At 33.7% G+C, this 24,803-nt stretch overlaps 1 protein-coding gene across 7 annotated transcripts in view; it reads left to right on the top strand.

Moving 5' to 3' along the window:
- GABRG2 (gamma-aminobutyric acid type A receptor subunit gamma2) overlaps positions 1 to 24,303 on the top strand; it is a 151,616-nt gene extending 127,313 nt beyond the window's left edge. For 3 of the 7 annotated variants that reach the window (XM_074229949.1, XM_074229933.1, XM_074229976.1), the window contains exons 7-10: positions 16,902 to 17,054; positions 19,983 to 20,188; positions 22,483 to 22,506; positions 23,889 to 24,303. In XM_074229949.1, coding sequence (XP_074086050.1) covers positions 16,902 to 17,054; positions 19,983 to 20,188; positions 22,483 to 22,506; positions 23,889 to 24,164 — 659 coding nt within the window. In that variant the 3' untranslated portion in view covers positions 24,165 to 24,303. The remainder of the gene's footprint in view (positions 1 to 16,901; positions 17,055 to 19,982; positions 20,189 to 22,482; positions 22,507 to 23,888) is intronic. The other 4 variants (XM_074229958.1, XM_074229986.1, XM_074229943.1 and 1 more) reach the window with 3 other exon arrangements.
- The last annotated feature ends 500 nt before the right edge of the window (positions 24,304 to 24,803 follow it).

Below are 24,803 nucleotides of genomic sequence, written 5' to 3'. Positions count from 1 at the left end.
TTGAAAGTCCAATCTCATGAGTCCCATACTTGTTTATAGCTCTAATTGTTACAGGTTATTTCTCTTTATACCAGATCTAAATTTGACTCATTGAAAATTTAGTTACTTTTATAAATATATTTATGATGATCCTGCTTATGCGTGTCTCTTGTGAAACTTTTCATAAGCACAATTTTACTACTGCCTGCTGTGTTATTCTCCTCTGTGAGAATTCCTTTAATCAAATGTAATTTAATTATAAAGCATGTTTACTTGGTTTGTTGATATTTTACAATTCATAATAAGACATGAGGAAAAACAATAGACTTTTAAACTGTAATTCCTCTTATTCTTTTCAACCATGACAAGGACTACCCTATCTGTTTTCTTGTTTCCCAGGGGGCTAGTGATAGACACATCAGTGATTGTTAAAATGTTCACTTCTTTTGCCTCCAGAGGAGAAATATTCTATAGCTTTTTCCCCTAAGTTTTTATTCATTGTGAATGATTTAGAGTCTTTTAAGGAAAAAAAAAAACAAGCTAGTGATTGCTTCGCCTGGTTAAAATTCTCATAGATCTTATTCTTCTTCAATTTCTTCCCAAACAGAATGTAGGGAGAGATATGTATTCCCCTTAGTTACAACAGTGGCATAGAGTATGAAGTAATTTTTTTAAGCTGAATGTAATGTTAGAGACTGGAAAGACCAGAAGCAAAGAGATAAGTTAAAAATTTTTTGGAGCTATGATAACTCCTGGGTGAATCAAAAATACAAGAATTATAATGAAGTGGGAAGAGTACTGGTCTTAGAATAAACAGACCAGTTTAGGTAAGGGGCCTGACACTAATGATGGGTCTTGATAATTCAAAGGAAAATAGATCAAAAGATTTGAAGCTGGAAGGGACTTGAAAACTCTTTAAATAAAAAGTTTTCTTTTTACAGGTGAGAAAAATTGAGACCCAGAGCTAAAAAAAGAGTTATCTGGAGTTACATAATTAGCATACAAGAATTCAAACTATAAGCTCCCCACCCCCATCTCCTTGTCTCCTTCCTCTATCTCCTAAACTATGCGGCCTCTGAACTATCTTAATCTCTCTGATCTCAGAGAATAAAATGTGGCTAATAAAACCTACATCAACCAATATATGAGATTGTTGCTTTGAATGCAGTTAATAAATTGTAATGTACTAAAAAAAATGTATTTAACAGCTGCTGCCACTTTCTTGGATTCCACTACATCCCACCTAATTGCCTCAATATAGCATAACATTAGACCTTAGTTTCTCAAAGGCTTTGACAGTGAATCAGTCTTTCTCATTTACTAAAAGAAAATTTTTGAGTATTTTCCTAATGATAAATCACTTATTCAGGCAAAAAGCATTTATTAGGACCCTATTGGGTGCCAGGGATTACGCTGGTCACAGTGGATTGAAAAGAATGAAATAGTTCACACTCACAAGTGTTTTATAATCTAATCATAGAGACAAGTAAGACATATATGGGTGATTACAGAATAAATACAAATATAAATATCACTATATGTAAAAAGATAGAAAGTGGACCCCATATGTGTAGAGAGGACACTCCAGTAGCAATGATAATGTTCTTGTCTGTGGTTTGAAAGAAAGCAGAAAAGACAAACTCCAGTCACTTTTCTTCCTTCCCTTCTTCAAAGGAAATTTTCACTCCTGACAGGAAGGGAAATAGAAAGTTGGGATTGAGGCTATTCTTCTGTCTTTAATGAATTGGTACCATGCTAGAATTATAGCTATTGGGTCTCTTAAATATTAGGAATGTTTGGATTCCATTTAAGGTGTCATGACTCTCATTTTGGAGGAAAGGAGGGACTCAAGCAGTATTTACAATATTTGATATTTTTGTCATCAAGTACCCAGTTCCACAATGAATAAAAATAAAAAGAAAATAGGTAGAAAGCTGCGTTATCTAAATCTTAGCTAAAGCTAAATCAGAGAAAGTATATATATATATATATATATATATATATATATATATATATATATATATGCATGATAATATATAACTAGACAATTTAGAATGAAGAAACTTTTGAGAGAATAATATGGATCTTACCCAAGGGGGAACCCTCTGATGTCTTTAGTTTAGCAAATTGAGAATAGGGACATTATGGAGACTGCTCACTCTGAACATGGTTTGACCTCTTTCAGCTTCTCTCTCAAAACTGATAGCTTGCTGTATACTCAAAGAAGACTCTTCCTTGGAGAGTCCTAAAAGGGACTCATAAAAGACTATTGAAAGCTGGAACATTCCCATTTCTTGCTGATTCTGCCCTGCCCCTTATGCAAGGGAGAGAAATACTTCTCTACCAATAAGAAAAAAGTCACAGTCCAATGGATCTTGGGTCAAAGATTACACCTGGAAATAAATATAAGACAAAAGCAAAGTAGTTGGGGAAGGCTATCAGGTGAAATAAGCAAAGTAACATGGAGGAGGTTTTGATAGTATAGGGAGGAAAGGAAGATTTTGTATAAGTTGGAGGGGAGGAGATATAATCACAACTTATGCAAAGGCAGAAATGAGAGATGAGTTTTTTGTGAGAAATATTTGAAATCGTTTTGACTAGATCACAGAGTTCAGGGAGGGAAGAAATGTTCATTGAGACTGATAAGACGTTGGGGCCATGCTGTAGGCAGGTCCTTGGGTTCCCTCTTGCTGATGTCAGATATGGCCAGGATTTTCCTATCTGCCTTTTTGTTGTTATGATTGCTGTTGTTGTTGGGGCATCTTAGTTGTGTCTAATTTTTCATGACTCTCTTTGGGGTTTTCTTGGCAAAGATGCTGGGGTGGTTTGCTATTTCCAGATCATTTTTACAAATAAAGAACTGAGGCATACAGAATTAAAGGACTTGTGTAGAGTCACAGAACTAGTAGCTGTCTCAGGGCACCTTTGAGAGAGAGAGAGAGAGAGAGAGAGAGAGAGAGAGAGAGAGAGAGAACAGGGATCAGGTTCATAGCTTAGTTTGGTTCCCATAGAGTACAGTCCTCCTTCCAAGTACTAAAGCTTCCTCTTGGGCTTGAATCTCATATACCTTGACTTCACAAACCTCCATATCAGACTGGTTGGCTAAGGTGGTTGAAATTCTAGCTTCAAAGTCACCACAACTCAGACTCAAATCCATTGAGAATAACCTCCTTCACATGAAATTGAAGCAAAGTAACACAGAACAGAAATCAGCAATGCCAAAACTATTTTTTTTGGACCTGGAATAAGAGATAATAAGCAGAAAAAAGAAAGTACTTCCCATTTTAGCATTGCAATTCAATACATATAGGAATCCTTGAAAAGAGCGCAGCATTGAGGCAGAAAGAATGCGACAAGGTGAGTTTTACCAGTTTTGAAGTCTTAGGCAGACTCAATGGAAGTTGCTCTCTTGTTATAAAAGGTTCCATTTCACACAAATTAGGTATGCACAAAAGTTGTAATTAAATAGGACAATGATATGCATTTAAGGAAACTAATTCCAGTAACATGATAGTAGATAGATTGAAACAAGGAGAGGTTAAACAGCAGGGAGACCAGTTAGGAGAATGTTGTAATAATCTGGACAAGAGTTGATGAAGGTTTGCACTAAGGTGGCCATAGTGTAAGAGAAATAATAGGTCAGATATAAGAGATGTTGCTTATACCATCAAAATTACAAAATTGATTTTTTTATAGAGTGAGATCACTCTAAATACTCTGGAACACTCAAGAGCAAAGTCAAGGTTATGGACTTGAAAGTCTGTAATAAAGGTGTAACAGAAAAATGATAAGCTCAACTTCAGTTCTTTTTAGTTTGAAATAATCAGTTTGAAGTGGCCAATAGTTGATTAACAATGGGGTATTGAAGATAAATTTCAAGGGAGGATTGGGACAGGACATATATTCATTTATACTTACAAACATATATGTAAGTAAAAACACACATATATGACCTTTCCCATATATCCCATATATATGTGTGTGTGTGTGTGTGTGTGTTTGTGTGTATATGTAAATGTGTATATATGGAAGTATAAATACATATGTACATAAATAGTTCTCTGAGTACAAATGAACATTAAACTCAAGTAGTTGATAAGGATACCAAGAGAAAGTTTGAAGAGAAAGAAGAGTACCAAAGACATGTACTTAGATAATCATAGAGTTCAAGATTATGTAGTTATCCAATATGGGAGATTAAAATGGTCAGTCAAGAAGGATGATAATGATAGTTAACATTTTTAAGTACTTTATGTTATACAAAATGCTTTTTGCGTGTTAGCTTATTTGATTTGATTTGAGAAACTATGGAAGGAGTGCTATCAGAAAATCTAGAAAGGTGGGAACATCCCTGAGGAAAAGGTATTATATGCAGCAGATAATTTGAGAAAGATGAGTTCTGAAATAAGGTCATCAGATTTGGAAAATAAGAAATCTTTGATAACTTTGGAGAGAACAATTAATGTTAAGTTATGTTAAGTTATATATATCAGATCGAAAAGGATTGTGGGATAAAAGTTAAGTATAGATAACTATTTCTAGTAATTTATCTGAGAGAAGTAGGAATGTACAATAAGCATTTGTAAAGTCCAGAAAAAATATTACTTTGCTTTGTTTTTAAGATGAAGTAGACTTGGGTATGTTTGAAATCTTTAAAGAACAAACAAAAATAAGGAGATTGTGAAGTTTAGAGAGAAGAAAAAATGAAGAAGAAGAAGATGAAGAAGAAACAGAAGAAGAAGAGGAGGAGGAGGAGAAAGAAAAGGGAGGAAGCTGATTGAGGTTTTGGGATAAAGATTTGAAAGTTTAGAATCAAGAGCACATGTAAAAATATTTACCTTGGCAATTTTACTCTCAGACATATGGCACCATATATCTATCATCCAATGACTAGTTTAATGAAAATTTGAGTGTGTATGGCCTACAACTCATTAAGATACTTTAATAGGGTGTAGGAGAATTGGGATATATGTGGGTCAAAAGTATGCACACTAAAAAGATTCATGAGTATCTTGAATGTTGAGAGAGCACAGCCACAACCCATTTCTCATTGATGGAAATGAAAAATAGATATCTTAGGCTCCGTTTTTTTTTGTTGTTGTTGTTTTTAGGTTTTCACAAGGCAAATGGGGTTAAGTGCCTTGCCCAAGGCCACAGAGCTAGGTAATTATTAAGTGTCTGAGGTCGGATTTGAACTCATGTACTCCTGAGTCCAGTACCAGTGCTCTATCCACTGTGCCACCTCTCTGCACCAGGATCCTTTTTTCTTTAAAAAAAATAGCTTTTTTGTTGGGGGGGATGGTAGAATTTAAAATTTTCCTGTCTTTTCCTGATACTGTCTTTTCTTCCGAGCACAACTTTCTCTAAATCTTTTGTACCCCTAGAGAAACAACCTCCAAATCAAATTGGGTCAGCCTAGCCTACAGCATTTTGTTTCTGACCTAATTCAATCCAGAGTAACCTTCAGAGACTTTTGCTTTTGATAGAGTCTTGAAAAGATTATTGAAAATCTCATTTGGCCTAAAAAGTGATGGACTATACAAATTGGATGACAGACATTTGGAAGCACAGATGCAAATATCCAGAAGGCCAAAGAAGAAGTTTTTAACCCCTCAGTTTAATTTAGGCACTACATCAGTCACAAGATCATCCTACTTAGATTTAGTAACCCTTATTTGATATTTTCATTACACTCCCCATGAAATACTACATCTAGTGAATCATTCTTCACCATGTATCCATTAATATCCTCCAACATCAACAAGGATTGTACTTTATCCAGGTGTTTTGTGGAGCAAACTAGATAATGAGCAATGAGAATGAGCTCTGCAAGGTTCAATTTCTCTTTTTAAAAGCTTAGAACTAAAACTGTGAAATTTCATTTCCAAGCTGCAGGGAGGGAATAAAAAAGGCTTTCATTTGCACATTATTTACATACCAGATTCCTTCCAAGTGATTACAATCACTTACATTAATGCCTTCATCATACAGGAACACTAATTTACCCCTGAGAGAATCTTCCTGATACTCAAGTTAGAAAGTTGCTTCCATAGAAACTGGGGAGACCATAATCTCTACTGGATAAAATATATCTTTTGTTTGTTCATTATTTCTATTCTCCCTGCTTCCAAAATAGCAAACACAATTAGCTTACAATAGAATTAGGTATGCCTCCCTTTATGATAATTTAACAAAACTGGCAAGAATTTTAATTATTTTCATATTCTAATTCCAATTTGGAATTCTCAATAACTTGTTTAAATGGCAACATGATGGGAGAAAGAAGAAATTGTGAAGAGGAGATTCCTGAACTGAAAGTGAAGGGATTTCAAATTTACTCCTAAGCATTTACCTTTATAAAAATAATTTCCTCCCTCTGAATCTCAGTTTCATCATCTATAAAATGGGAGTCAAAATGTTCTTAAATTCCTTTCCATCCCTAAGACCATGATTTAAAACCAGAAATTCAAATTATAATTTTAAAATTAAATGGATTAAATGCATGCCTTTTTATAAAAGGAGGTCAGTAACATCTAGCCTGGTTAATGCCAACATTAAATACTCTAATTAGAAATGGAATGCCATCTGTGGAATGAATCAACCACCAGCCATAAGATATTATTGATGGGCTTTGTTTTTTTCATCCTTTCTGTGTATTCCAGGTAACATATATCTCAATATTATGCCTCTCAAATGTTTCTTTCACAGATTTAGTTTTTATTGGATCACCTGCACACCACGGACACAGAAACTTTTTCTTTCTCTAAGGACAGAATGTACTTAATTTCAGGCCTGCACACAAATCATTCCTTTAAAAAAAGAAAAGTGGTTCCACACATAACAGTTTGTAATTGGAATTCATTCTTTGACATGTAAATTGAAAACCAACCTCATTGAGATCTGAATCCCAAAGATAATCTTGTGAAAATGGACTACAGAGCAAGCTTTTCCCAAAGCCTTTACATTGCTTTACTTCATTACATAATCAAGTCACAATCAGGGCTTAGAAATGACTATTAGGAGGAGATTGGGCCCAGCAATAGAGCTGAGACAGTACAGCTGTCATTCCATCAGTACTTTTGGCCTCTTCCTCTGTCTCCAAATAGACACATATCGAGCATAAAACTCCTACTGTCTGATGGGCGGGCAGACAGGTGGGCAGACAGGCAGACAGGAAGAAAAGAGATAAAGAACCTTCTTTACATCACACAGTCAACCTCTCCCTTCCTAATGGCCCTATTTCTGGAATAGATTTCTGTGCTCAAAGGACTGACAATGTCAGAGTCCTAATAAAAAAAAAAAAACAACATTTTTCTTCAGCATCAAGTGTTGCTGATATAAATGAACCTGCCCTGCTAACTGGACAGCTTAAGAAGCACTTATTTGAAATTAGAGAAAATACTGTGATGGAGTAGAAGGAATGGGAATAGATTAGGGAATAACAACTGAGCTTTTGATTTCATTTATATAAGGAACTCCCAAATGAAGAAACTTCCTATACCAATAGAAATGAGCAACATCTCTACAATTCAGCCTTAGAAACATTGGGACACTAATGAGCACTTGACCCAGGTTCACATAGCAATATGGGTCAGAGTCTGAACCCTAGGGCTTCTTGAAGGTGAGGGTCATCCATTATGTGATACTGCCTTTCTGACATATTTAGTCAAAATGAAAAGCTAGCTCAGCAATTGAGTTATACAATTGTACTGATAGAGACCATTCTGAGAGTTTTGAAACTATCAGGAAAGCAAATGTCATTTCTTCCACCTTATTTATTTTGGGACATGGACAGCTATCATTATCCCCTTTGGATAGATTAGAAGAAATTGTCATCAATGGGAAAGGTTTCCTGCATTATCAGTAGCTACTAATGTTACATAATTAGTATATTTTTTTAAAGGGAGTGTTCAATTCCCACATGGGTTGGGACCTTGGCAGAATAAAAAAAGATACAAAATGACAGTGATGTAAAAATCAAAGACATTAATGAGTTCCAGATCTCGAACTACTAAGAATTTCAGACATAGTCTAATCCAACTCTTTTATTTTACAGAGAAAACAGAGACTCAGCGAGGCTAAGTGACTTACCTATAATCATATAGATAACATGCATCTGAGATGGGATCTGAACTCAGGTCCTTTGACTCAAGCGTCAGTGTGTTTTCATACAGACAAATACATACACACAATCATACATATACACACATTTATGCCAGGCCTTTAAATATCAACCCTATTACTATCACATCACTCTGTGATAATCTGGGAATAGTAATGACATCTTTTAGAAGAATACAATCATCAGGAAATTGGGACCTGACACTAGAACTGTGTCTTTTGATCAAAAAAGCTTGGAGGAGGGGGTAGGAGTGTTTAAGTTAAAAAAAAAGTCTGTGGAATTAATCAGGTGAACTTTTTAAAAATCTTAATTGGTTATAGTCACATTTTTAAATCATATACATTTTTTGTAGAATGCTAAAATAGGTCATAGGGTATAGCAGCATCTCCTGATTTTAAATGACACCATGAAGTTGGATAGAATAATTCTGACAGGGAACAGCAAACCAGATCTCCAAAAACGAATGCTTCCATCAAGAATAAGATCACTTTCAAGAAAAATAAGTCTCAAAAGTATCTCCTTAGAACTATATTATTTTACATTTTTAGCATTTTCAAAGTTAATATTTTTTAGTAACTACCTCCTTCAAATAAAATTTGAACCATACTTTCTATGAGTGGTTATGAATTTCTCATTATTCTGGGGGCATAAAATTTTTCAATTTGTCTGGAAAGCCTTTTCTCTTCCCTTAGAAGATATCAATGGTAGTGCTAGACTTCAAACTAAAATAAACTCCAAAGAACATAAAAGAATTGCCATGCACACTTGCATGTATGTTTCAGCATACCCACACCCACACAGCACATCTTCTCAAGAGTACTTTCATTTCTAAAGATACTTCTATCTACTTAGGTCTTTAACTTTTGATGATTTGTCAAGGCTTTCCATAAGAAGCTGATAATTTAAGAGATTTCTGCAATTCCAATTTGAAATCATATTTACTTATTTTAATAATAATAATAATAATAATAATAATAATAATAATTTCTTTTGCATATTATATGTTTGCAAGCAACTCCTTGTATTCTTTGAAAATACTAAACATATGGAGATAGATGTAGATATATAAATGATAGATACCTACTTATATAGATAATATCTATGCTTATAAACATTTATATAAGCAAGTTTTATTTGATTTCATTTTATTTTTAATTTTTTATTGTATATGTTTTATAAATTTATTGACTCATCTATTTATTTTATGTATTTACATATTTACAAACACACAAAAAAAGCATATATATAAATGCATATGTGTGTCTAAGTACATTAACTCATTCGTCCTTTTCCTCATCTTCTGGCCAGATGAATGAGCAAACAGGTTCAGAGATATTGTGGTCATTTTTCTTAGTCAATGGTAGAACTGAGATGAGGGCCTTGGTTTCCTGACTCCTAGGTTCTTAGCTTTTACCCAGTGGTTTTCATAATCTGATGCTCTCCTGTTGAGAACTGTGAGATTAATGGGAAGAGTATACAGGCATTATTTTAAGTTCATTTTCCAAGAGTAGATTGGGGACAATGACTTCTTCAAATTTGACAGCCTGCTGTCCTTGAGAGAGGTTGTTAAATTTCCCATTTCCAGTAGATGTATGTGGTTAAGAACATTGTGAATTCTAAACTACATACAATACACCTAAGCAATTTAAAAAAAATATTTTCATAAGAATGAATATGTCTCTCAAGTGGTCCTACAGTGGACATTATCTATTTTTCCTTTCCATCAATGAGAAATGGGTTGTGGCTGTGCAAATGCATTTGACTACCAAGCTATCACTTTCTGGTACTAATGCATGGAAACCTGAAGGCCACTTAGGAGAAAATCAGCACTGTCCTCCAGTCCATTCTGTCATCTGTTATTTACCTTCTCTCTCCTTCTGTCTCTCTCAGTAATAACCTTCCATATATTGACTCTGTACTGAGAATGTAGGTACATGTAAAGAGCTACATTCTAACCTTGACATCTAACTATGGATAGATGGCACTCTATTTCAGGACTGAGAGTACCATTGCCTGCAGCAGTGGAACTGTGAATTCTTGGTCACAGGACAGAGCTATTCTGTACTTCTGTTTGTGAGATGGCATGCCAAATTAAACCATCCCATTTCCTCTGGTCCAGAGGTTTTCTCAAAAGGCAGTCATAGCTTTTATACTGAGTAGATCAAGTGTCAAAGGTACTGACTTCCAAAAACAATATTCACCAGATGCTACATGCAGGTCATATTAGTTTTCTTTTGTCATCTTAAATTCAAATTTAGGAAAGGGATATTAAGACAAGTAAGGGAAGGAGGGAATATATAAGGAACAAAGAAAAATACTAAAATCAGTCAAGTCATCATTAAGAACCTACCACGTGTTAAGCATTGTGTCAAGTTCTGGGGAAGCAAATTTATCTATAACCAATCAATTTTTTCATTTCTTTAGTTGTTCCCTGATCTACATCAGTTATTTTATAGTTTTTACTTATTCTTTCAATGGACACTATTCTGGAGGCAGCTGCAGGGTAAGGGAATGAACAGAACATTCTCAGTGAGAATTGAACTAGAAACAGAGTTCTATCAATTAGTGGTTTCTTAACCTTAGTCATGCCATTTGCATTTTCTGAAAACATTTACAAAATGGCAATAATAATATTTGTAATACCTACCTCTCAGGCGATAGGGAAGCCCAAATGAAATAATGGATTAATGCTGTTCTTGGATTATAATGTGCTATATAAATATCAACTCTTCTCATCATTATCTTAAATTCTTCCTCTCTGGTTTCTGCTTCATTTCAACCTAATCAAGCAACCATTCTACCAGATCCTGTGTGTGAGGATCTGGTCTGGGCATTGATTCAACATTTGCTGAACAAAAACTGGCTTCCCTGAGGGTCAGTTTTCTTATGTAGATTGTCCACAGTATATCCATAGTGGATAAAGAATTATACTTGGAGTCAAGAAAAGCTGAGATAAGTTATTGAGACTCTCAGGGAACTACATAACTAAAATTTTACGTTAGAGAGAAGGACCTGTAATAGTTGATGAGTTTCCCCTTATGGAAATTCCTTGCACGAAGGAAAACACAGATCTTGTCCCTATCCCTTCACTTTTAGAGACCTCTTGCCTCATGTTTTTTTAAAGTCTTAGAGCTATGTACTATTATTATTTTGCAAATGGAAAAAAAAAGTGAATCATAGCGAAGATGAGTGACTTAGGGTCACAGACTTACTACAGGTTCCAGTAAGTGCTCACCTTTGTATTTACAAGAGACCACAATCCTATTCCCTCATTTTATAGATATGAAAACTCATGTCACACAGTCAATGAGCTGCAGAACTAGGAGCAGTGCTCAGACTTCCTGACTTCCAGTCCAAAATTCTTTCCACTATAGACTTCTCCTTTTGTGTTAGAATAACCCAGCTGGCATAATTATATTTATAGATTGTAGAAACAAATTTAGGTTTTGTATTTTAAATTAAATCCAAAGAGTTGCTGTCTTTCATAGAATTACTCACAATTCTAACATTAACTCTGTAGATTCAGTCCTTTTTTTCCTCTGGAATATCTCTCATCTTAATATCTAAAATGTCAACAGATATATTTTAAATCCAAATGATATAGACAAACCTAGGCAGTATTTTTGTTCAAAAGGTCTCAAGAGTTTTCAGGAAAAAAATCTTTTGTTCCTAGGGTATTATATGGAAGCTACACACACATTTTAAGTTTTCTCCTAAGATACAATAAAACTGGGATTTTTGAAGAGGATAAATGAGCAAACCTTCTAATGTCCCAGTAGTAAAGAATCCATGGAGAAGCTATATATGAAAAAAGTATTTTATTGCTACCTGTGACTATACACCTGGTGCTGATATATAGTTAGTCTTCTTTTGGTACCTAAGGTGAACAAAAGGAAAGCATAATTTTATTTTAGCAAATCTGCAAGGTACTTATTAAAATAATTGGAATGAATTAATTGTTATTATGGATTTAGTATATGTTTTTGACTGTGCAAAAACAAGGGCATGAACGATTGGTTTATCTCTTATTTGGCTAAAATAAGGACCTCATCAAGGCTTTTATATAAAATAACTTTAGTTTCAAATCAAAATTTAGGCATTGGGTAGATTCAGTAATATACAAAGGAATTGCACCTTTTATATAAGTCAAAAGCCCTAAAGTCTCTCTGTGTCTCTGTCTCTGTGTCTCTATCTCTTTCTCTCTCTCTCTCTCTCTCTCTCTCTCTCTCTCTCTCTCTCTCTTTCTCTCTCTCTCTCTCTCTCTCTCTCTCTCACTCTCTTTCTCTCTCTCTCTGTGAAGTTTTTACTATCTGAGCATAGAGGATACTTATACTGGAGTTAATTTGTTCACAGACTTTGATTGCTTTGTCAGTCTGCCACTCTGAGCTGAAGTTACAAAAATGTCTTACCATGAGAAAATTCTAAGTATGTTATGCAAGGAATAGGAAAGAATAGCAATTTTTGCATTACAAAGTGTCATATGTTTTTGTGGTGAAGGGAATAGAGACCAGATTGATTAGTTGTCAGAATAATTTGTTTTATACATACCTTAACATATTTATTAGCTCTTGGGATCAGTTTCCTCATTTGTTGTTTTGAATATCAAATGAGATAATAATGTATTTAAAGAATTTAGTACAACTTTAAAGTCATAAAATTGTGAGCTAATATTGAATACAGAAAACTTTTTTCTTCAAATGATTCATTTTACCTTTTCAAAAGCAACAACACTGACAAATTGGATAATACTTGACCTTTCTTTGACCTTAAGTTGTGTCAATACTTCAAAGGAAGACAATAGTATGGTACAATAGTTATCAAGGTTGCATGTCTCAATATGACCATATAACCTTTCCCCACAACATTCCCCTTATCTTGCAGTCTTTGGGCTGCACAAATCAAGAAGCTAATAAAGGCAGTCCTTTATCCAGGACTTCAGATTTTAATTATCTCCAAACTTGACTATTTCCAGGTATGGGTTTGTGTGTGTGTGTGTGTGTGTGTGTGTGTGTGTGTGTGTGTGTGTGTGTTTGTGTGTGTGTGTGTGTTGTTTTGTTTTTTGCTTTGTTTTCATAGAAAAAAGTACTACTTCTACTGCTAGAACTAGTACTGTTAGTGATACTGCTAATAGTAATAGTAGTTAGCATTTAAATAGTGCCTTAATATTTCCAAAGCACTTTATAAATATTATCTAATTTTGTCCTCATAACAATCCTTGGAGTTATGTGATATTATTACTACTTTGCAAATGGCAAAAACTGAGTCATAGAGAAGTTAAGTCACTTACTCAGGGCTTCAGAACAAGTATCTGAGATCATGTTTCACCTGAGGACTTCATGACTCTAAGTAGAGTGTTCTAACCTTTGAGCTGCTTATGCTACAGACAAACTAATTGGTTTTTGTTGTTCCCTATCTATCCCTGACTTCACTCCAGCATCAGGACTCTGTTTAGGCTATCTCTTCTTTCTACCATCTCCATCTTCCAAAACATTTTGAAGTCCAGAAAGTACTTCTTTTTCCATGAAATTCTCCTTAACTACAAAAGATATATGCAACATAATGTAGAAAAAAGAGCATTGAACTGGAAATCTTGTCTTAATTCTGCTTTTGATCATAGTTTGTCTGTTGACATCTTAGAGTGAAATATTTTCATCTCTCCAAGTTCCATTTTTTTCTCATTGGTGAAATTAGGAAAGTTTAAAAGATGATTTTCAAATGATTTTAAGTTGGGAAATTCTATAACTCCATATTTCAGCTAAAAAGAACTCTCATTTCTATAAACTGGGATGACCAGTTGAGAGCTGAAGGGAGCTTAGTTAGATGTCATCAATCAATAAAGATAACTATTTATGATGTACCAGCTATCATGCTAAGTTTTGTAAAGGCAAAAAGAGACAAAAGAAAGTTCCTGCCCTCAAGGAGCTTACAAATGGACAGAAATCATGCAAACAACTATATATAAAGCAAGCTAGATACATGATAAATAGCAAATTACAGAACTAATACTCTGGAATTAAGAAGGATCAGAGAAGGTTTTGTATTGAAGTTGGGATTTTAGTTGGGACTTAAAGGAATCCAGGGAGATCAGTAGTTGGAGAAAAAGAGAGATTAGAGAACAACTTGAAAGAATCCTTCATCATTTTCCAAAGAGGCAACTGAATCCCGTAAAAGAACAGGAATTTATAAAGGAACATACATGCAATAATCTATTATGGGAATAACTGGGAACAAATCACTTTTAATGCTCTAAGAAGGGGAACATCTTTATATTTTTTAACTCTCACAATTGTGGATTTATTGAAAGATTCTACATTTTGTTTATACAACTCAATGTGCTTAATTAGGATTCAGTTGTAAGGTGTCATCTTAACAGCAGGGTTTCAAAATCAGGTTTTTTCCTTGTATTCTTTGGGGAAATCCAATCTTTCCTTGAGTGCTGCAGAAGCACATGGCCCCATGCAGCTAAACTTTATGCATAATTTCCTGCCAACTTGTTCCAATGTCTGAATCTGTTTTACATATCTGAATGGCAATGTGTAAAAATAGCAGGTTCACCTTGAAGCCTCTTAGGTAATCTAAAAACTATTTACCATTCTAATGATTTTTTTTTTTTTGCCACAGATTGTGGAGTGAGAAAGCATGGTGGTTCCTACTGCTGCTTTATGACACTCAGAGGGCTACTCAGCAGGGTCCCCTAGAAAGTGAGAAGTGTAACAAGGAACAAAGGTGTTTGAGATGGTGGGAGGCAGGTGGAGAGTCAGAAAAGATTGGGTTAGTGCCAGCAAAAATGAAATATGTTAACTTGAAGCTGATTCTTTTGTTAGGATTTTCATTGTAAATTTATTTCAATAGAAGAGAAGCAAAACACTCAGCCATAAGGTTTATGAAATATCAATCCCTTCCCAAAGTCTATTGCAGGGGAAATTTCATTTGGACAGGTACCTATAATATTTGCTTGAATTCACTAAGATAAAAGGCCATAGTTATGGAAGAGTTTCAAGTTTGGGAATTTAATATGAACTAGCAATTCATTTGACCACACATTCTCCATGATAAACAGGAGACAGAGAATAGAAGTTGTCTTTTAAAGTAGCTAAGACAAGAAGACCAAAAAAGTTAAATGATGTCCTTAAGTCTGTAAAATAATTGATTTAATCTCAGTAATAAAATCATCTATCTACCATTTTGCTTGATCCCAATAGATTTCTAGCCAACACAAAGAAAAGTTTGAAAAGCTTTTGATTTCCAAGGGTACATTTATTTTAAGGATTAGTATCTTAAAGACCTAAATAAAATGACCATCATGAGTCTATCATTTAACTAAGGTCAAATGAGTATTTTTTTCTGCCGAAATTTGATATCCCATGTTCAAACAGAAATTTCAGAAATGGACTGTATCTTTGAGATCCTATGTCCCTGCTGTCCCTGTCTTTTGTGGGGAAAGAAAGGTACAGTGTTGTGAGAGAGAGAGAGAGAGAGAGAGAGAGAGAGAGAGAGAGAGAGAGATACAAAATTTGAAAGAAATATACTCAAGTGCTATCTTTTGAATATACTGACTGCAAGGTTAGACAAATAATTGAAATTCAAAGTTCTCTATATGTTGCATATGAAATCTATGAAAACAGCCCCATTAGTTTTCTCTGTGTTATTCATACAAGATGCTTACTCTCATCTCTCTTAACCATTGCATTGACTGGTTGCAAGGGATACATTCACTCCTTACCTCTTGACCTATAGTATCATTCAGTTTAAGATAGCTTAATAACCTCCAACATGAAGTCTTTCTCTAATCACTCTAAATGTTATGGCCCTTCAGGGCAGCCATATGTTCATTCCTACCCAGACTACACTCTTGCCAAGTCCCTTTAGGGGTTTTCACCTTTTCTATTCAGTGCTGTGTATAGATTACTGGACCTGGAAGCAAGAATACTTGAGTTCAAGTCTGTCCTCAGATATTTATGAAATGTGTGACCCAGAGTAAGTTACTTAACCTCTGTTTGTCTCAGTTTCCTTACTTGTGAAATGAGAATAATATCAACACCTACCTATCAAGGTTGTTGCAAGGAATAAATGAGATATTTATGAAGCACTTGGTGCTTGGTACATAAAAGGTACTATACATGGTTACTATTTCCCTTTTTTTTCTCCCTTACATTGCTCGAGGGTAAAGTATAGCTTTCTGCTTATTTTTACATTCCTAGCCCTTAGCACATTACCTCTTCTATAAGTTCTTAAATGCTAGTTGACTTGACTTGTTGAATGATTGACTACATAGTAATTCTCAATTAAAGATGATCATTTATTTTCTGAGCTTAGCATACTATTTAACACTTAGAACTTAATAAATATATAATTACTGAGGATCTGACTAAGGATTTAGAATAATATCCTAGAGTTGACCACAGGTTATTTTCATTCACTAGCAATAACTCTTCTTCATTTTAAACAAATATTCCCTAATTAATGTTTGTTACGTAAATATTTCCAGTGAATGAACTAACATGGTTGCTAACTGTTCCCTCTATATCTACTAATAAGATATTGATAGTCTTTTAAGATACCAAACTCACCTATAATTTACCCATGATTTGGTTTTCATTTATACACTTGTCTTGATATAGCATCATTCAGATGAGAAACAGAAAAAAGAAAATAACCTTGGTTGTTCCCTTAGTAATCAGGGTAGGCAGACCAAACAAATAAATGAGCAAAACTAGTAGCTACTGCCTACCGGTATAAAGAAACATAAATGTAGTACATGAACCTAAAATTTAAAATTTTTAATGTCTATTTTTTCCAGGAGATTATATTGTAATGTCTGTGTACTTTGACCTGAGCAGAAGAATGGGATATTTTACAATTCAGACTTATATTCCCTGCACACTCATCGTTGTCTTATCTTGGGTGTCCTTTTGGATTAATAAGGATGCTGTGCCAGCCAGAACCTCATTAGGTGAGTTGTTTTCCATGTGCTTCCATGTGTATTCACACACACACACACACACACACACACACACACAAACACACATATATATACATATTTGTGTATGCTGCATATGCATATATGCATACATATATTTTATATATACATATATATGAATCAGTATGTCATAGAAGTAGAATCTCCTATAGTGAATATATAATTGTCTGCCTATGTTAATTTTTAAAAAAAACTTTGCCCAAATATGTAAATTTGCAGAGTGAAGTTCACATTATAATAGAAAAAGAGAAAAATGGATGCTATTCCTTACTTCTTGATTAAAGGTATTAATGTGAACCACAAGTATACAGATAAGATTTTAATAAGGCATTATTAATTTGTCAAATGCTGGAAAATGATAGTAAAACTATCATTTTTTCCATTTTTCAATTATGTTCTATTTAAATTTAATTTTGTATTTTTAATAAGGAAAATTACCCTTATAATTCCAAACATTTTCATCTTCTTTTCTAGGTATTTTTGTTAATGAAGTATGAAAAGTTCAGACTTTACTAAAATTTTTCTATGGTATGAAAATCATATTATACACATGTGTATTTATATGTATATATTCACATACATAATTATATCTGTGTATACGTATAGGTAGTGTCTGATGTTAATGAAGTCTCAAAAATGCAGTCTTTATTAAAACCTTCTAGGGGAATAAATGTGTATTCATCTATATGTGTATGAATCTATATATGGAGAGAAAGAGAGATCTATATCTTTGTCTCTTATTTTATGAGAATATGTGACCCATCCTCAAGAAATTGAAGGGCTGTCACAGGAAGAAGAATTAGAATGTTTTTTCTTACTCCCAAAAGACAGACAGAAAAGCAATGTTTAGAAGATACAGACAACCAGATTTTGACCTGATATAAGAAAATATTTTTGACCATTTATGGCTAAGTAAATGTGCCACAGAATATTTCCAAATGTGTTGGTTCATTAAAAGTCTTCAGAAAACAACTATATGACCAATAATAAATGATGTTTTGAAGAGGATCTTATCTAAACATATGATGAGCAAGATGTCCTCTCAGTTTTATTCTGTTTTAGGTTTTTGAGGTTTTTTGGTAAGACATTCCCAAGGTCACACAGCTAGGTAATTATCAAGTGTCTGAGACTGGGTTTGAAATCAGGATCTCCTGACTCCAGGGCCAGTGCTCTATTCACTAGGCAACCTAGCTGCCCCCCTCAGAGGCAGTGGGTACAAAAATCCATATGTGTATATATATATATATATATATATATATATATATATATATAAAACAAAACAATATGCATACATATCTATATATAGAGAAAACAAATACAATTCTTGAGAGAAAATATTTTAAGGAGAAAGATACTTAGTAGATTGAAGAAAAAGCTATATAGATCCTGACACAGTTCCCTAATCAAATGAAAGGACTTCAATTAGTCATTGATCAAAATCATGATATTTGTGTACTTGTGTAAAAGATAGTAATTTTATCTCAAGATTTATGAAGTTGTTCCAACACTTCCCCTCATCCCATGCTCAGAAACTTGTCCATTACTGTTTATTTTTTCCTAGATTCTACTGAAATATATTATTAAACTTCTTCAGAATTTCCTCCCAGCAAAGCTTGAGTTTCTGTTTGAGTCTCTGATACAGTTAATTGCCTCCTAGCTACTCTATGGCTAAGAGCAATTCTGGTGGACACAGCACAGCATGTCTTTAAATGATGATATTTTTCTGTGTGTTTGTTTGTTTTTCCTTTGGGAGAGTGAGTCACAAAGCAAAGTTGACCATTATTGAGGTTGAGCAGCTACTGATTCTTAGGAAATATACTTACTTAGCTTTAATTTTGACTAGGCTAAGGAAAGCAAAAATAAATTCATAACATGTAGCTAGCTAAACAGTATCATAGAGATTATAAAGTAAAAGTCCTTTAATTTATAAATGAAGAAACTGAATTTCAACAAAGTTAATTAGCTTAGGCCCTTTAGTTAATGTAGAAATCAGCATAGGAATTCAAAACTCCTGATTTCTAGTTCTGTGCTCTAATTTACCATTCAGCTGCTATATAAATCAACTTATTATCTCTATGACTTCATTCTTCTTTGGCCATCTTTCCCCTGTAAATAATGTCTCCCCTGAAGACAAAGTAAGTCTCTCTTATGTGTTTATATTCCCCAGAAATCAGCACAGAGTCTGACACATCATTAACATTTAATATTTTTCTTTCTTTCATTCACGTATGGATTAATTAATTATGGTGAAAAACCTGTCCTTAGTTCTTCATGTTTGCAGTGTTCATTGAAAATTAGCTTTATTCTCTAGAATGAGATGTGCAAGGGTATTGATTAACAACACTGAACATGAGGTCACAAGACATGGGTTACTAACTATAAATTTTAGACGCATGTCATGTAATCTCTCTGAGCCTTAGTTTCATCCTTTGTAAAATAAAAATAATGGCTATATTCTCTAGGTTATCTTCCAACTCAAAATCAGTGTTTCCATGATTTTATCATGTTAAGCTTCCCATGGTATATTTGTAGATGAGAAGCAATTACAGATCCACTCTTTTTTTTTTTATTTTTTTTTTAAGGCAATGGGGATGAGTGGCTTGCCCTATGCCATACAGGTAGGTAATTATTATGTATCTGAGGCCTGATTTGAACTCAGGTAATCCTGACTCCAAGACTGGTGCTCTATCCACTGTTCCACCTAGCTGACCCCTTATATCCACTCTTAATAATTAGCAGCCAACATGTTCTAAATTAATAGAACTTTCTTAGTTCACATTTCTCCCCCTTCCCCATTACATATAGACACTTTCAACATTTTGGTGTCTCAGGGCTCTCATCCTGATCACCATTTGGTATAATAATTATTTTCCTTTTTCTATTTTATCGGTTCCTTCCTAGGTATTACCACTGTCCTGACGATGACTACTCTTAGCACGATTGCTCGTAAATCTCTGCCCAAGGTCTCTTATGTGACTGCCATGGATCTCTTTGTGTCTGTCTGCTTTATTTTTGTCTTTTCCGCTTTGGTGGAATATGGCACACTGCATTACTTTGTCAGCAATCGGAAGCCAAGCAAGGACAAAGACAAAAAGAAGAAAAATCCAGTATGTACAATTCTCTTTCAAGACTTTTGACATTATTGGTGTACGTAGACCTCCAGGGTAGTGTTAAGAGCATATCTGATCTGTGATTTTTGTTACTCTTCAAATAGATGATCTTGGATAACTTAAGTCAAAGATGACAGCAATAATTTTAGTTTAGCCAGCCATAAGGGAGAAGTAGCTGTTCTATTATGGTCACTAGAGACAATAGATATTTGTTTCTCAGGAGCAGAATCTATGTAGTTGATGCATTCTTTGGGTAATAATAGTTACACAAAATGGGACAATTTTATGCTTTCTTCATTTTGTGGGAAGTATATTTACTGATGCAAAGTTTGTCTGTCAGCTAGTTATTAATAGGCTGAACTCCATTGAATTTTACATTTATACCTCCTTCTAACCCTTCAAATCTTATTCACCAACATTTTTTCAGAAGTTATTGATATTTCAGGATAAAATTCATATACTGGGTAACTCTCCAGGTAAATTTCTAAAATTTGAAATCTGATCAGAAAAACAATTCTCTGTTGCAAAGAGAAAAACAACATGTTTTTGGTTGAAGATTTCCACATATTTTAACATAGTAAATATAGATGATTTGAATATGGCCTATGTATTTTGGGCCTCTTGGAATTAGATATCTTCCTGATGAAATATTTCTTCAAATAAAAATTATATTATATGCTCTGCTTGTTTGTTTAGAAAAGTTACCAACTAGCTTTCATATCACCAGGAAAAACTTGCTGATGAGTACTCATGAGAGTTTCTTATACTCTATCACAATTGCTATGATCAGGATAAGGGAAGAAAGATAGTAGGAAATTGTAAATTTATGTACTAGGATAAGAGAATAGAATGGTCTGTTCCTAGTTTTGCCCTCTGTGCAATGTTGGGGGGGGGGAATTAACATTGGTGGCTATGTGAGCCATCAGATATATTTACTGAAACTTTTTGAGACAGTTCTCTAACTTTTGATTTGTGTCCTTACAGCTCTCCAGATAACATTACTTAAATTATTGCAAGGAGGAAATAAATATGTAATTAAATATTAGAGTATATAATGACTCAAATATGTTTACAGCACTAATATTAGGGATAGGGATTGGACCTGAGATTTCTTTAGTATTGAGAACTTCTAGGTGAGAAAACCTCATCTAATCAATGCAAATTGATACCATCTTTGTAATTTATTGTTTTAGATAAATACCTAGAATACTAGTTGGATCAGTGAATTGTCCAGGTTCAAATGACAGATATCAAAGGACAGACATAGGTCTTCCTGTCTTTGAGGATAATTTTCTGTTAAGAACTATAGCCTTTAGAACTATTAGTAACCTTAAAATTCTTATTTTTCATTTCTCAGATGTGCAATATGCTTACTTTTTGCAGGTCTGTCCTTTCTTTTTTCTTTTGCCTCTCCAACTTTCCATTTTCTCTCCTTGATTTAATTTCATTTTTGTCCTTTTCCTTACTTGACATTCTCCTTTTCTATTTTCTGATTCTAATCAGGTAGTTGTTTTATTCTCTTTCAGTATCACTCCTAAAATAATAAGGGTATGATAACAGGGCATAAAAAGGTTGATAAAATATACTAATTTCTATAATTATATCTTTTGTTTCAAAGATGAGAAACAATTATATTCTACAATTTGGACTTTGGTATTAGGTGAAGAAAGAATTGGCAAGGATGAGCAAGTAAGAGGAAAGGGTTGACAAAATACAACAAAGAAAATAGAAATTGCTAAGAATATGGGATGCATTTTTTCATTCTATAAATGAAGTAGATAATGTAATTTATTACTTAGCCAAGAGAGCTGGCAAGTACTAAGATCCCTCACTGAAGAAATAACATATTTAATTCTCCTGTAATGATGTACTGATGCTAATTGTGTAAAGGCTTACTCTAATCAGTTCTTACTGATGAAACGGTTTAGGAAAAAAAACTCATAATACTTATATCTATTCTGGATTCATTATCAGTTGAGAGTTAGCTTGCAATACAACTGGGCTTTGTAGTTATATTGTAGTTTAGTGTCAAGATAATATTAATTCAGAATAATATTGACTTAACTGGAACTTTGCTAAGAATTACCAGATTTTTATTTTTCTTTCACCTCAGTCACAGGTTTTTATCATAGTTGAGAACTGTCCTTCTCTATTTATAATTTCAATTCTTTTTTTGCTTACTATGTTTTGGGAATGTATCTTTAATTTTTCTTATTTTGTCTCTTCCTCTCCTTTGTTTTCCTTTCTTTGAAAAAAAAATGTTATTCTCTTTTCTGTCTACAAAACCAAAGCTTCTTCGGATGTTTTCCTTCAAGGTATAATGTTTTTGGAATGGAAATTCACTGCATGCCACTGCTGAATTTAACTATTAACGCTTAAATGAGATTTTTTTTAAGTAGACATTTAAGCATTCTACTCCAGGTAATACCTCTAAGAAGTAGAAAGTGCTACAGATTTAGAAATAAATTTGTAGAGTTGATTCAGCAGCTCCTACATCAAGTCACAGATGTTCTGAATTCATTTATTGTTAACACCTTGACAGTACCTTAAATAAAGCAGGACTTTCTTAAGTAGTCAACCATGATTTGGCCTTATTTCTTAGAAACCTCCATTCCACAGTGCTATACATAATCTTCAGAATTGAAATGGACACATTAATTCTTTGAAAATTAAATTTTGAGACATGATCTCTCTCCTACTGATTACATATATTTTAATATTTTTCATGCATGTAAAAATTATAATAGGGTCCTTTGGGAAAAGTCCTGGAAAAGAAAGTATTTTTATAATTGAATAAACTTATTCATGCAAGTGTTGTAACTGGCTCTACATACACTGTCATCATTCAAGAGAGCAAATGATGATAATTATCAATTTTAATTGGAATTTAGGAAGCTGATTCCTAAATGCTGACTTATCCTAAGTCAAAAAGAACTGAAATGGTAATGCTGAAGAAACTCCTTTGTCTTCTAATCCATTTTCCATTAGCAGAAGGACAGGGATTTAATTTCACTGCATAGAAGGAAATACTGATTTCTGTTAACCAAACACATAATGTTTTGCCATTCTATGTGGTGAAATTCACTGAAAATACTCATTCATGTGGGTGAACTTGGTTAACATTTTTTATATTCCTTAATAGTGACCATTTATTGTGAAACTTCATCTCTATAATACATTAATCATATCATAAAGTTATCACCCAAATATTTTATATTGCTATACAATTAAAACAGGATTTACAATTAGCACCATCTTTGATCATTTTAACAGGCTATTTGCAAACATATAAGCATGATAGATGCCTTGGTTTCAAAAAAGTATTCATTTAAAAAAAGTAATTCTCCATTCCATTTAATGCCTTCATGTTTTCAACATCACCTCCAATAGTTAGTGGAATAAAGTCTCATGTAGTTGTTTGGTATAATCTTTTAGATCTTTGAATTCATTTGTTGTTCAATTTCCTTGCTATAGCTATTAGCTTAATAATATTATTTTCAGCTGCATTGCTTAGCTTGAAATTTGAAATGTGCTCTCTTCATAATTTAAATTTTATCATTGTAGATTACGATGTCATAGCAATTTCCTGAGTCCCCATTTGCTGAATCATCATTCCCATTGACCATGCTGTAGGCAAAAATGTATGGCTCTAAGGATTCTGTCCTTTCATTCCCTTCCCTTTGTATTATCCTCCTAGGCACCAACAATTGATATTCGACCAAGGTCAGCCACTATTCAAATGAACAATGCCACACACCTTCAGGAAAGAGATGAAGAGTATGGCTATGAATGTCTTGATGGCAAGGACTGTGCCAGTTTTTTCTGCTGCTTTGAAGATTGTCGAACAGGGGCATGGCGTCATGGAAGAATACATATTCGCATTGCGAAAATGGACTCGTATGCTCGGATCTTCTTTCCCACTGCCTTCTGCTTATTCAACCTGGTTTACTGGGTTTCCTATCTTTACCTTTAAACAAGAATGGAGTAGTGTTAACAGTCTTACTCCAATGGGGAGATGGTTTAAAGATTCCCTCTAAATGTTCACTTACTATAATCTCTCATATGCATTATATTGGTCTCAATTCATTTGTGCCATAATACAAAATATCCTAATCATGCCATGTCATTTGTTTCCAAATTTCCTTTGAGTAGTGTGACTTATATATTAAACTGATTGAACGTATGAAAACTTTCATATAAATGAGAAATAAGAATATTGAAATCTAGAGTCCATCAAAATATAATAATAGCAGTTGCAACAGAAATGGAGGGGGTATAAAATTGAAGTCGTGGAATTTCTTTTTCCCTTTCATTGTACAACTACACACAAAAACACACAAATTTTACAAGAAATGTGCAATGTGTTTGCTGGGGTAGAGAGACATGATCAATCTTTACCCTTTATTAATCTTCTTCTCATTTTGAGAATCATCACCTCTCAATTCAAATAAGTGTTACTAGCCTAGACAAGTTATCCTCCCATAATCCCAAGTTATAATAGAACAAAATACTATCCTTTTAAGAGCACATGTAAAATGTTGTAAATATCGAACTATCTTATAATGCTTAAAGTAGTGCATGCCTCCTTTTAGGGCCAAAATAAATGAAGCAG

Source organism: Macrotis lagotis, chromosome 1 (assembly GCF_037893015.1).
Source record: "Macrotis lagotis isolate mMagLag1 chromosome 1, bilby.v1.9.chrom.fasta, whole genome shotgun sequence".
In the NCBI taxonomy this organism is placed as follows: domain Eukaryota; kingdom Metazoa; phylum Chordata; class Mammalia; order Peramelemorphia; family Peramelidae; genus Macrotis; species Macrotis lagotis.
This window is presented reverse-complemented; position numbering and strand designations above follow the sequence as displayed.